This window comes from Mustela nivalis (assembly GCF_964662115.1).
Source record: "Mustela nivalis genome assembly, chromosome: 10".
Classification (NCBI taxonomy): Eukaryota; Metazoa; Chordata; class Mammalia; order Carnivora; family Mustelidae; genus Mustela; species Mustela nivalis.
In genome coordinates, this window is record NC_139029.1 from 52,743,419 (window position 1) to 52,756,232 (window position 12,814).

Genomic DNA, 12,814 nt, shown 5'->3' on the forward strand with positions numbered 1-12,814 from the left:
AAAACGAAATGACTTGAATACATAAAATAATGATAGCATTTGTTTTATAGTCCTATAGAAATCAGTAGTGATTGATGAAGTATAGCATTCCTTGTGACCCCAAACCTGAATTAAAAGCATGGAGAGGCCAGTTAAGAGACTTGAACCCAAGAAAAATTATGACAAGGAAATGATGATTGTCACTGTATTTTTCCTATAAGGGGATAAGGCGATTAGAGGTGAGAAGGAAGAAAGTTTTTAACAATTCAAATTGAAAATGAATGAGGAGAAGGTGTTCCTAGATATTATGGGTGGGTAGTTTTAAATGTCAGTAAGTTTTCCTATAAAGTCATGTGAAGAAGAATAATGAAGAAGAGCTTAGCTTAATGTGGGAAGAGGTCTTTTTTAAACAAACATTGACATTTTGAAAACCTAGGGATCTTAAACAGAATGACTATTAAAATACAAAATTAGATTGAATAGAGACATTTTGGGGATTATATATGAGTAGAATCCTGAGAGCCTGATAATGAATAACTCAGATAATCTGAGCAGTTTGGGCTGACTCACATGTTTTGGAAGAAGGTGTCATCAAGTCTCTGATTCTGTCAATGTTTTTCCCTTTGTTCCACCTGTTAGTGCAAAACAAATCCTGAAATTCAGGGACTTTTCCAGTTCCAATTTGTCAAAAAGACTTTCCAAACCACCAGTAGCAAGTCTAAGGGTTTTGTTTTTGTTTTAAATATTTATTTATTTTTTTAAGAGAGAGAGAGAGAGAGTGTGTTGTTACACAAGTAGGGGGAGGGACAGAGGGAAAGAGAATCTCAAGCAGACTCTGCTGAGCTTGAGACCCAATGCAGGGCTCAATACAGGACTCAGTTTGGAGCTTGATGAAGGGCTCAATCTCACCCACCCTAAGATGAAATCAGGAGTCACACACTTAACCAACAGAGTCACCTACGAACCCAACAAGTCTAAGGTATTGAAATACAGAGGCATTTAGTATATCTGAATGATACTAAGAAACACAAGCCACTTTGTCTGTAATGTCATTTCTGAATATCTTCTCCCATTCTGTGGGTTGCCCCTTTGTTTTGTTGACTGTTCCTTTGCTGTACAGAAGGTTTTTATTTTGATGAAGTCCCAAAAGTTCATTTTCACTTTTGTTTCCTTTGCCTTTGGAGACATGTCTTGAAAGAAGTTGTTGTGTCCAATGTCAACAAGGTTATCTCCCATGTTCTCCTCTAGGATTTTGACAGATTCCTGACTCACATTGAGGTCTTTCATCCATTTGAATTTATCTTTGTGAATGGTGGAAGAGAATGGTCAAGTTTCATTCTTCTATACATAGCTGTCCAAATTTCCCAGCACCAATTAGTGAAGAGACTGTCTTTTTTTCCACTGGATATTTTTTCCTGTTTTGTCAAAGATTGCTTGACCAAAGAGTTGAGGGTCCATATCTGAACTCTCTACTCTGTTCCGTTGGTCAATGTGTTTATTTTTGTGCCAGTACCATGCTGTCTTGGTGATCACAGCTTTATAGTGAAGCTTGAAATCAGGCAACGTGATGCCCCCAGCTTTGTTTTTCTTTTTCAACATTTCTGTAGCAATTTGGGATCTTTTCTGGCTCCATACAAATTTAAGGATTGTTTGATCTAGCACTTTGAAAAATGCTGGTGGAATTTTGATTGGGATGACATTGAAAGTATAGATGGCTCTGGGCAGTACAGAGATTTTAGCAATGTTTATTCTTCCAATCCAAGAACATGGACTGCTTTTCCATCTTTTTATGTCTTCTTCAATTTCTTTCATGAGTGTTCTGTAGTTCCTCGAGTACAGATCCTTTACCTCTTTGGTTAGTTTATTCCAAGGTATCTTATGGTTTGTTTGTTTGTTTGTTTGTTTTTAAGACTTTATTTATTTATTTGACAGAGAGAGACAGATCACAAGTAGGCAGAGAGGCAGGCGGGTCGGGGGGAGCAGGCTCACCGCTGAGCAGAGACCCCAATGTGGGGATCAATCCCAGGACCCCGAGATCATGACCTGAGCTGAAGGCAGAGGCTTTAACCCTCTGAGCCACCCAGCTGCCCCGTATCTTATGGTTCTTGGTGCTATAGGAAACGGAATCGATTCTCTAATTTCCCTTTCTGTATTTTCATTGTTAGTGTATAAGAGCAACTGATTTCTGTGCATTGATTTTTTATCTTGCCACATTACTGAATTGCTGTATGAGTTCTAGTAGTTTGGGCTGGAATCTTTTGGGTTTTCCATATAAAATATCATGTCATCTGCGAAGAGAGAGAGTTTGATTTCTTCTTTCCCAATTTGAATACCTTTTATTTCTTTTTGTTGTCTGATTGCTACTTCTAGGACTTCTAGTACTATTTTGAACAACAGTGGTGAGAGTAGACATCCTTGTTGTGTTATCCAAGATCTCTAAAGAGCTCCTCAAACTCAATACCCAAAGAACAGATAATCATGTCAAAAAGTGGGCAGAAGACATAAACAGACATTTCTCCAAATAAGACATACAAATGGCTAACAGACACATGAAAAAAGTTCATCATCAGCAGCGATTAGGGAAATTCACATCAAAATCTCATTGAGATACATTACACCCGTTAGAATGGCCAAAATGATCAGGACAGGAAACAACAAGTGTTGGAGAGGATGTGGTGAAAGAGGAACCCTCTTAAACTCTTAGTGGGAATGCAAGTTGGTGCAATCACTTTGGGAAACAGTGTGGAGATTCCTTAATAAATTAAAAATAGAGCTACCATATGACCCTGCAATTGCACTACTGGGCATTTGCCCCCAAAATACAGATGTAGTGAAAAAAAAGGGCCATATGTACCCCAATGTTCATAGCAGCAATGGCCACAATCACCAAACTGTGGATAGAGCCAAGATGCCCTTCCACAGGTGGATGGATAAAGAAGATATGCTCCATATACTCAATGGAATATTACTGCTCCATCAGAAAGGATGAATACCCAACTTTTGTATCAACAGGACTGGAGAAGATTATGCTGAGTGAAATAAATCAAGCAGAGAGAGCCAATTATCATATGGTTTCACTTACTAGTGGAGGATAAGGAATAAAATGGAGGACATGGAGGATAAGGAATAACATGGAGGAGAAGGAAAGGAAAAGTAAATTAGGATAAATCAGAGGGGAAAATGAACCATGAGAGATTATGGACTCTGAGAAACAAACTGAGGGTTTTGGAAGGGAGGGGGTGGGGGAATGGGTGAGCCTGGTGGTGGGTATTAAGGATGGCGTGCAATACTGCATGGAGCCCTGGGTGTGGTGCATAAACAATTAATCTTGGAACACAGAAAAAATAAAATTAAAAAAAAAACCCACAATCCACATATGTGACTATGAAACATGTAAGAAATAGGAATCCCAGGTAGAGCCTTGATAGGATAAAAATGGAAGAACCAAGATTGTGTTTGGTTTGTCCAAGATGGAAGAAGGGGGTCTTGTTACCCCAATACTGCCTGAGTGATGTTTTCTGGAAGGTATTTTAAATCCACAAAGACTATCTGGTACCTATACTAGGTACTGGTACCTATACTATGTACCAGATGTATATGTAGGGAACATATAGAAGGGATACTAGCCTCTGTCCTAGAAAAGCTCACAGCTTATGTGGGAAATTGACATAAGAACTAAGTGGAACAGTTTGATATATTATAATACATCTAAGAGCAACATTTTGCGGGGGGGATGGGTCATGGAATTGTCAGTTTCTGACACCACTAGGACTGCGAGGTCCTCACAAAGCAGGCGGCATTTGGCTGGGCCTTGAAGGATGAGTTAAAGTTCTAAATATCTAAATAGGAAAAGCACTTCAACCAGAGGTAAGACCCACATATAGAAGAAAGAGATACTGGAGTACAGATGTTGGGATATGTCCAGAGAATGGCTAATAATTAGTCTTGGCACAAAATTGAGGATGTAGAAAACGATTAGTTGGGTTTATGGGACACAAGATGTGTCCGATGGATATAGCTCTCTTGTTATGGTTCACATGACCTGTGTTTTGGAATTGTCCTAGTCTCAGAAATATGTCTCACCCCAAAACTCCTCTTCATCTAAATCTATGATTTAGTTTCTTGGCAAAAGACCAATTTGGTGTTGAATAACAATGATCTAAGAAAAGCTTGCAATCTTTTCTATATCTGGCCCTGTTCTCCTTTTCTCTCAGGTAGTTCAGAGTGCTAAGAATTTAGAGTGCTGAGTCTTTGATAAACATCTGTCAGAAATAATAATGAGTCATATGCACGTGCACACACACAGACACATACATACCAATGAAGAAATTTTCATTGCTTTTTGAACGTTCAAATTTAACTGGTGTCGGAACTTGAAATATCATTCCCTTGAATGTTGCTAGGAACACTCAAATAGAAAATAGATTTCCTTGACCCTTTGTTGTTTTCCCACAGGATTGAAAAAACGTACAAGGAAGGCCTTTGGAATACGGAAGAAAGAAAAGGACACTGATTCGACGTATGTACTTTGGGAGGGCACAAGCGCTCAGCTGCAGCTGAGGGACCACACACGGCCATGTGGAAACGCACATCTGGGGTGGTCAGCTGCACATCAGAATAAAGGGCCCGTTAAACCCCTCCTTCGGCTAGAATCCTCAAAAGAACGTTAAAAAATGGGGAAATCAATAGTTCTGGGGACACAGGTGAAACTGGAGAGCACTACCTTTATTTCTCATGTTTAGGTTTTCATTCTGTACATTTTTATCATGCATAAATTTGAGCACAAGATCCAAACACTGCTCTGTGTCCTTGTCCTCCAAGAACTCCTAAATCGTGGGATAAAACAGCTACCATACCAAAGAAATATCTTTCATATAACAAAATGAGATAACATAGTTGAAATGCCTCATTTGGTACCCAGTACTTAGTAAACACTCAGTAAATGGCAGCGGACGCTGGTCTGATTCTTACTAATATGAATTAATATGTGGTAAGTTGCATGTGGGCAATTAAAAATGAAATTTCATGGAAATTTGAGGGAGGGTAAACTCACGTTTGGGCAGATGATCAGTGGAATCTCAGAGAGGGATGAGCCTTGAGTTTGGACTTGGAGAAGATGAAGACAGGCAAAGGGAACAACAGCCAAAGCAGAGAGATGGGAAAGTCAAGTAGGTGTTCAGGACAAGATAGCCAGGACTGTTTGTCAACCTGATGGCTACAGGGAAAGGTGGGAATGAATGTCGAAGCTAAAAAGGACATCAGGAGCAGTTAGAAAGGTCTTTAAGAGCCAGGCTGAGGTGTCTGGGCTTCCTTCCTTAGGCAAGGGGCAATCTTGAAGTCTTGAAGGCTTTTAAACCAGATGGTGCAAAGAATTTTGTAAGGGGAGGAAGCTACTTTTTGTGTGTGTGTCTAGATCTCACATGTTAAAATTTCCTGTTCTTACCTGTTGTTTATGCTTTTCTTTAGACAAATAATTATCGCATAGAAATTACATTTACCCTAGCCCTTCAAATTTTTCAAATGATTGAATTAGGAATGTATTTCTGAGAATTATATAATCTCCAATACTTCTTAAGAAATTGTCATTGTCTAGGAATTAACCAGCCAGAATTGGGGTTGGTACTTTCACCAGAAGCAGAAGACTGGGGCTCTCATTCCAGTGCTGCCCACACCTTCTTGGCCTTTGGGATCGATTTTCCTTTCCTGGGCCTCAGTTTACACTACAGGGAATCTGACTCCCCTAAAGGGCCAGACACTGTCCCAGTTCATCTCTCAGTGACATCTGTCATCACCTACTATGTGCCGCGTCTTATGTGGGACATTAGTGGACACATCTCAGGAGAACATCATTAGCAAACAACACTAAACCATTTTTCTTTGAAGGCAGTGTCTGTAACAGCTTACACAGTCTCTGCTATGTGAAGAAAGTTCAAAAGGAAAAAAAAAATCTCCCTCAAAAGGGGAAAGGAATCATACAACCTCCCCAGGGCAGGCTGAGCTAATTTGCAAGTGGCCAAAGCATTGCTCTTCATCGTCATTTCTAAAGGTGTGAAAATAAGGAAACTACTCAAAGCTTTGGGTAGACACTCTATATCTCTCTGAAGCACCCTCTCAAGACACGTGCTTATAAAATCCTAACCATCCCTTCTTAACTTCTTACCATTTGAGCCCCCCAGATCACTTCCATGATAGCAAATTAGCCATCAACTAGTTCTACCAGTGATAATGGCCAAAGGACAGGCTGTTTAGTGGAAACCTTTGCTTTTCATGAACCGCTGCTCTCTAATTGGGTCATACATCATCCTTGCCAAAGGTTGAGAAGATGTTCTGGCAATGTGCTATCCCTTCAGCTTTAGGCAATGCTTCGGTTCATCTGCAGTCATGGAAAGCTTGTTGATGCAAACCGTTTTCAGGACGGTCACAGCTCTGTGAGGGTTGCCAAGCAACCTGCCACAGTGAGTGGCCAGCCCCAGCTCCAGCTGATTCAACCTCCTTAGACAGACAGTGGGCTTGGGACCAGCACTCCCTGATTTGATCATTGTTACGGTGGCCGAGAGAGGAAAGGAGCGAGCCGGTCCTAAGTCCCCGGCAGGCCCTGTGCTGGGTATTTTCTATGCACTGATATCCTTTTTAAATGTCAGGGTGATTCAATAAAGTCAGAAGTAATATCTCAATTTAGAGAGGAGAAATCAATGCCAAAAGGGATTAGGTAACTCTCTGAAGACTATTTGGAAAGTAAGACTTGGAGCCAGTGTTCCAGTCCAGAAACAAGTGTCCACTCTTTATCACTCAGAAGAAAAAGACTAGATGGGCAAAATTATCATCAAGACCAGTACCAGAGTAAAGAGAAGGGGCAGTGGTTGCAAGGGGTAACTGACACTTCTAAAATAGACACAAAGGTCCTGAGGTAAATGATTAGTTTTAAAAGAGACGTCGGTAATTATGAGGGATCTGCTGTTAAAAGGAAAAAAAAATGTTAAAATACATCTAAAACTTTGTAAAAAGGGGTTAGGAAATGAACTGGAAACACATTCAAGAGTCTGAGACTGCTAACATTACTCCCCACTCTAGGTCAAATTGTATAATAATTTTATTCTAGATAACATTTCATGAGTGTTTACTATATTCTAGGCACTATTCCAGGCTCTTCACTCCTATTAACTTATCGAATCCTTTAATAGGCCTATGGGGTATTTGCCAGTTTCATGGATATTTAGTAGATGAGGAAACTGAGACATCAAAGGGTGAAATGACTTGCCCAAGGTGACGCAGTTAGGCATCTGAGTTGATTGAATCCAGGCGGTCTGGCACTACAGTCAGTGATTGTTGCTGCTACGCTCACTGCCGCCATGCTAGCAAGCACCAGCCTCATTCCATCAATGGTAAAGACAAAGGCAGAACAGGACCCACTGCTGGCATGCACAATTACAGTGTTTCTGATTAAAATTTTTGAAATGCCATCCTTATAGCTGCAATATGCATGAAGTTAAGTGGCCTCTCATTTAGATTCCCTGTTGATACACACTTGTACTTCGACCCATAGTGGGCAACGCCTCAGTCAGGCCTTTCTCCAGAGCCTTGTCTTCTCTACATCTAAGACTTGCTGCCTGCAAAGACATCCCACAAGGGTCAGTGCCTTTGGATATATCCTGCCCCAAAGCTGATACAACCACCTCTCTCTCAGTGTCTTTAGCACAGGTTTACTACCTGAGTAAGAAGTGTCCCCCCCACCCCCAGTGTATAGATCTGAAAAGGGAAAGCTGGTTTTGATGAGTATGGGTCCGTACTTTTCTCTGTGCTTTTTATCCAACCTGGGCTTATTGTGCCCATGGTAACCCACTGGATATACTCAACTGTCTCGTTCTTTTTATGAAGAGCATGTCTTCATTATTTCCATCCCCTGATTCTAGTCTAGTGCCTGGCCCATTATAAGCACTCAACATTTGTTCAGTGAATGATAACTTTTATCAATTTTTTATCTTCCTACCCTTCTATTTTAGGTGAAATTTCTTTGAACCAACTAATTCCCATAGCCAGGTTCAAAGACCCTAAGATTTCTGTCAACTACTATGGGTCTTTTAAAATCTGGGTCCTTTCTGCTTCTAGCCCATGTATCACTGATTCACGTCTACATCCACGCAGACACAGAGCTGGTTATGAAAAATGATGTACCCTCCCCCACGTATTTTGTAATCCAAATGGGAGATCCTGCTAAATTTGAAGGGGGTGTTACTGGGAAAGGGGAATCCCATCTCAGAACCCAAAGAATGTGCCACCAACTCTCTGCATCTCTCTCTCTCTTTTCCCTCTTCCTCCCTCCCTCTTGTCTCTCCCCACCCAATCAATAAGGAATAAAAAACAGTTTCAACTACACCAAACTCCACAAAACTTCATGGTCTCCCTCAAGCACTCATTTAGTTTTTCTTCCAAATAATGCAAGTGCTCACCTAAGCATAATCTTGATCTCCCTGTTAATAGAATGACATTTTTCTAGCTAAAATAGGAAATCAAAAAGTGACAGTGACTACCCTCACACCTCTCCCTTCCTCTGGCTCCCCCTGTTCAGTTTCCCAGAGTAACGGTCATATTACTTGCTAGGAAGTCTAATGGGACTGTGAGTGGCCAGTTTTGTGTTCTCAGTGAGGAGATATCATGAAAGAGGAAAAAAATGATAACAAAAGAATGTTTGTAAATAGTATGTGTCAGGAACTCATTATAAGTTCTTTATATACCCTATCTTATTTAAACAAGCATAGAGAGATTAGGTAATGTATTCAAGGTCACAGAACTAATAAGTGGTAGAATTTGGACACCCAGATTCATCCTACTCCACAAGCCTTACTTCTAGGCAGTACCCCACAGTAGTGGATTAACGATCCTGGACTTTGGCCATCAGTGTGAGCCATTTAGCAGACATTGTCCTCTATTTCCTGCTCCCCTATAATCAAAGAAACAGGTAAGTGTAGAAATAGGGGGGAAATATAGATTCTCAAAGTGAAGAGAAAGGCACCATAGGAGTTTGTTTCTGTAGGGGGAAATTCAGGACCTCTCCCAGGAGAGAAGATGAGAGCCAGCAAGTCAGTTTACGTTCCTTGTGGTAGTTTACATGGAGTCAGCTGAGCGGGACAGGTTCTTAATAAACTCCCCTCTCAAAAGTGGACCAAGACATTGCACCAGCAACTCGTGCCTTTTGGACACCAACCTTTTGGACACCAATCTGTCCCACCCTACCTACCCCCCACCCTGACGCCACACACACACACACACACACACACACACACACACACATCCCATGCTCTAATATCATTCAACTGATTTATTTTGATTTTGGCTTCATTAGCTGGGTTCACTGGAATGGGAAAGTAGGAAAGGGGGAAGAGATTGTTTGTGAATCTTACTGTTATACGTTAGTCTATGTAGCAAGAATGATTCCTTTTCCTAATAGCTACCCATTTCTTGTCATTACAGGGGTTCACCAGATAGAGATGGAATTGTAAGTATTTAAATGACCATTTTCAGTAGGTTTGCACTTCAATATATACTATGTTGAAATTTCTTAAGCACCCCCCCCCTTTTTTTTTCTGGAGGGAGAGAATAGCCTAAATGACTTTTCAGACCTCTTGCTGTTGTAATTTTCTGTAGTAATTGCATGAGACATACAAATGAAGTCTTGGTCAAGTTAAACTTATTTATTGCATTCACCTAAAACCCTGCCCCAGAGTAGGCAAGCAAACCTCATCAATATGGTGGGTCAGAAGCCAGATAGTTCCTGCAGGGGCTGCTACCATTAACTGTTATTTCATTTCCAATTTAATGATATAAAAGCTCATTATGTGAGAATGTTTTTCTCCAACAGAGACCACAAAGTCATAATGGAGCTGAGATCCAATAAAATTGAAAGAAGCTTTTCCCCTTTAGTTGAGTTGTAGATACATTTTCTACATTAAATTCCTAAGTAGGGAATGGTCTCAAAACCACTTATGCCTGAATTTACAGTCTGAAGGAGGAAAATGTCTCCACTGGGTTTAGGTTTAACTATAACTCTGACTTCTTGTGGGCCACCAGATTTCTTGCTTTTTTAAGAAGTCTGTGGCACATGGGCTTGGATTGATCTGAGTTGAGATTATGGGAGTCTGTACCAACTTCTAAAATGACTTCCTTAGAATCTAAATCAGATGCCTATTCAGAAGGTTCAAAAGAACAGCTGTTACTGAAAAAAAAAAAAAAAAGACTCACATTAGACTCATTGGGCTGGAGTGGGAACTAAAATCTGGTGGTTAAAAATATTTTTTTTTGAAAAATCGCCCTTTATATTATTATACCCAAATTAAGGTATTAATTGCAGCGACAGCAGAAGATTTTCTTCCACACTTGACTCAAGGTTCTGAGCTTTGGGGTCCCTTTTGCATTCATGTAGTTCTTGCCATGAAATGTTAAGAAAATAGACTGAAATTGATCAGACATTGGGTAACACTATAATCAAGGCTCTATTCAGCAGGGGAAAAAAAAGACCCAGAAGACTCAGCTTCTCCTCACCTCTTGCTTCTGGCTCAGAGCCCTCTCGTTAACTCTGTCTCAGGTACTCTCTTGCTTCTATGTCTTCTCTCTGCTTCTGTCTTGCCCCCTTCCCTGGGTTCTCTGGTGCCCTTCATTCTCACCTCAGCGAGCCTCTGGTAGCTATTCTCTGCTTTCTGTCCCCGCTGCTCCCAGGCTGGACTGCTATCTCCTGCATCTCTCGCTCTGCCACCCTCACTCAGGCTTATCCTTTTTTCTCCGAAGCCTGTCCTCTCCTGCCCTCCCCCACCTCCTCATCCCCTGGCCCTTTATTGTCTCTGAGGCCCCATCGCTACCTCCGTGTTCTTTGCCCTTCTAGCGACCACCAGTTTAATTCTCTGGTAGAATACGCAGCCCTGGCATGCAGTTGGCAATTATAAGTATGCGCTGTATTAAAGAGCCCAGCCGTGATTCTGTGGATGTGTGGACCCTAGTCAGGGCTTTATACCTGAGTTCCCCAACTTCTCTTTCCCTGCCACTATTCCAAGTCACGTAAAGTTATTTATCAACCATTGTCCCCTCCTTGTCCTCTAATTGGAAGTGCCATAAATATCACTGGGCGTGATTTTAGGAAAGAGGAATTGCTTAATTTTGATTTCTCAGGAAATAAAGCAGACCTGCTTGGGGGGGGGGAAGGCTCCATTCGAAATAAATGCCATGTTCTCAGAAGCAGGATATACAGATTCCTAAGTACCAGAAATTATTAGCCAGATGCTAGTTTTACCATCTGGAAATACTCCCCAAATATTCCTCATTTACTGGGGTCACCAAATTTTGAGAACTCCTTATCACATCAGTGCTACAGGAGGCCAAGATTCTGTTTGCATTCAGTCCTTGGAGATCTCAATCGGACTTTGTTTCATACTCAGTCTGATGTCTTTAATACCTTGTGTCTCTGAACCCAGGTGTACTTTCTTTTACCTTTTACCTGGCTGATTTAGCTTCCAAATTACTGTCTTTTGAAAAGTATCTGACACTGGAAGGAATGGTTTCACTGATGTGGTTCTGCAAACTGCAGGAGATGGTACACATGCTTAAGGCTTGTAAATGGCTTCGCAATAAGTTCCATGTACGAATTATTATTTAATGCATTTCCCAAAACTTAATGAAGCCCATCGCTGGTGACAAGGCTTTCGAGGCTTAGTCTCCTGAGGCTTTGTGGCAGGGCTGCGTGTATAAAGGTGGGCTCTCCTCGCTTCCCACTGGTGAATGTGATCCCCAGTAGAGCCGCCCATCATCATGTCTGAGACTTCAGACAGCTGCGTGTGACAGTGCATTCTAACCCAGAGGCAAACCCTAATTTGGGCAGGATGCACTCAGACTTTTTCCTAAGCACACAGACCGGGAGCACAGGGAGTCACAGCCACGTCTGGAAGGAGATCTCTGCTCATCCCCAACACGTGTGCAGGGAAGGGCCCAGATTTGGAGCTGGCAGCTGTTCACGCTGTACATATTGCCAACACTCAGCAAGATAGGGTAGAGCTAGACTTGTCGGACTTCTTTCTATTGGAAATAGGAGCATTTTTATTGGGTCTCTTCGGTGTGTCCTTGTGTCTGTTCTCTACCTGTAAATTAAGTTACTGGCTGAATGAGGACTAGATCCACGGAAAACCTAGTGCCTGGGATGCATCTTCCTTCTTCTCCCTCCTTCTCCTGGCCCAGCCACACTGGCCTGCTGAATAGAGCCTCATTATGGGCCCCAAAGTCCACTCTTTGCTTAAGGAACCCTGCCAAGATTGGTAGGCCCTACAATTTGGCCTAGAAATTGTTTCTTCGATGGTATGTTTGCTGATTCCATGTGATTATTTATATGTGTCTTGAAGAACAAACAGATCCTTTAACAACTTTTTTCTACATGAAAACAATCAATTCCAGCAGCCCAGCCCACATGAACCACCCTACAATAACAAAGCAGAGTGTGCGCGTGAAGGAGGAAAAAAAGTTTCGGTAAGGACACAGATTTTAGTTTAAACATTTCCAAGGGGTTATAGAAACAGTGAGTAAAATCCCAATTTGAAATCTGGAAGAAAGCAGTAGCATTTATTTAATCAATAAGAAGACTTTCTTAGGTATTTCCAAATTACTCTTGAATATCCAGGACCAATTTTTAAATTAGCCATATAGACCTTATATGCTGACGTCTGAAAATACTTTTAAAGAGTGATCAGGTATAAAAGAGACATGTGTTTCCTTTGTCTTAGGCAAAGGAGAGGGATTCACATTTCTAAAAAACTATGCTATCTATAAGGAAGCTTTGGCTATAATATGAACATCACCGTAT

At 41.2% G+C, this 12,814-nt stretch overlaps 1 protein-coding gene and 1 long non-coding RNA gene across 26 annotated transcripts in view; one reads left to right on the plus strand and one right to left on the minus strand.

Annotated features, from left to right (window-relative positions):
* LOC309842333 overlaps window positions 1-12,814 on the minus strand; it is a 367,302-nt gene that overhangs the window by 234,334 nt on the left and 120,154 nt on the right. The gene's annotated exons all lie outside the window — the stretch shown is intronic.
* Window positions 1-12,814, plus strand: part of SGIP1 (SH3GL interacting endocytic adaptor 1) — a 211,562-nt gene that overhangs the window by 85,120 nt on the left and 113,628 nt on the right. For 9 of the 25 annotated variants that reach the window (XM_082686365.1, XM_082686373.1, XM_082686354.1 and 6 more), the window contains 3 exons: window positions 4,435-4,498; window positions 9,448-9,472; window positions 10,475-10,558. In XM_082686365.1, coding sequence (XP_082542491.1) covers window positions 4,435-4,498; window positions 9,448-9,472; window positions 10,475-10,558 — 173 coding nt within the window. Of the gene's footprint in view, window positions 1-4,434; window positions 4,499-9,447; window positions 9,473-10,474; window positions 10,559-12,408; window positions 12,481-12,814 lie in introns of all 25 variants that reach the window. The other 16 variants (XM_082686374.1, XM_082686359.1, XM_082686360.1 and 13 more) reach the window with 4 other exon arrangements.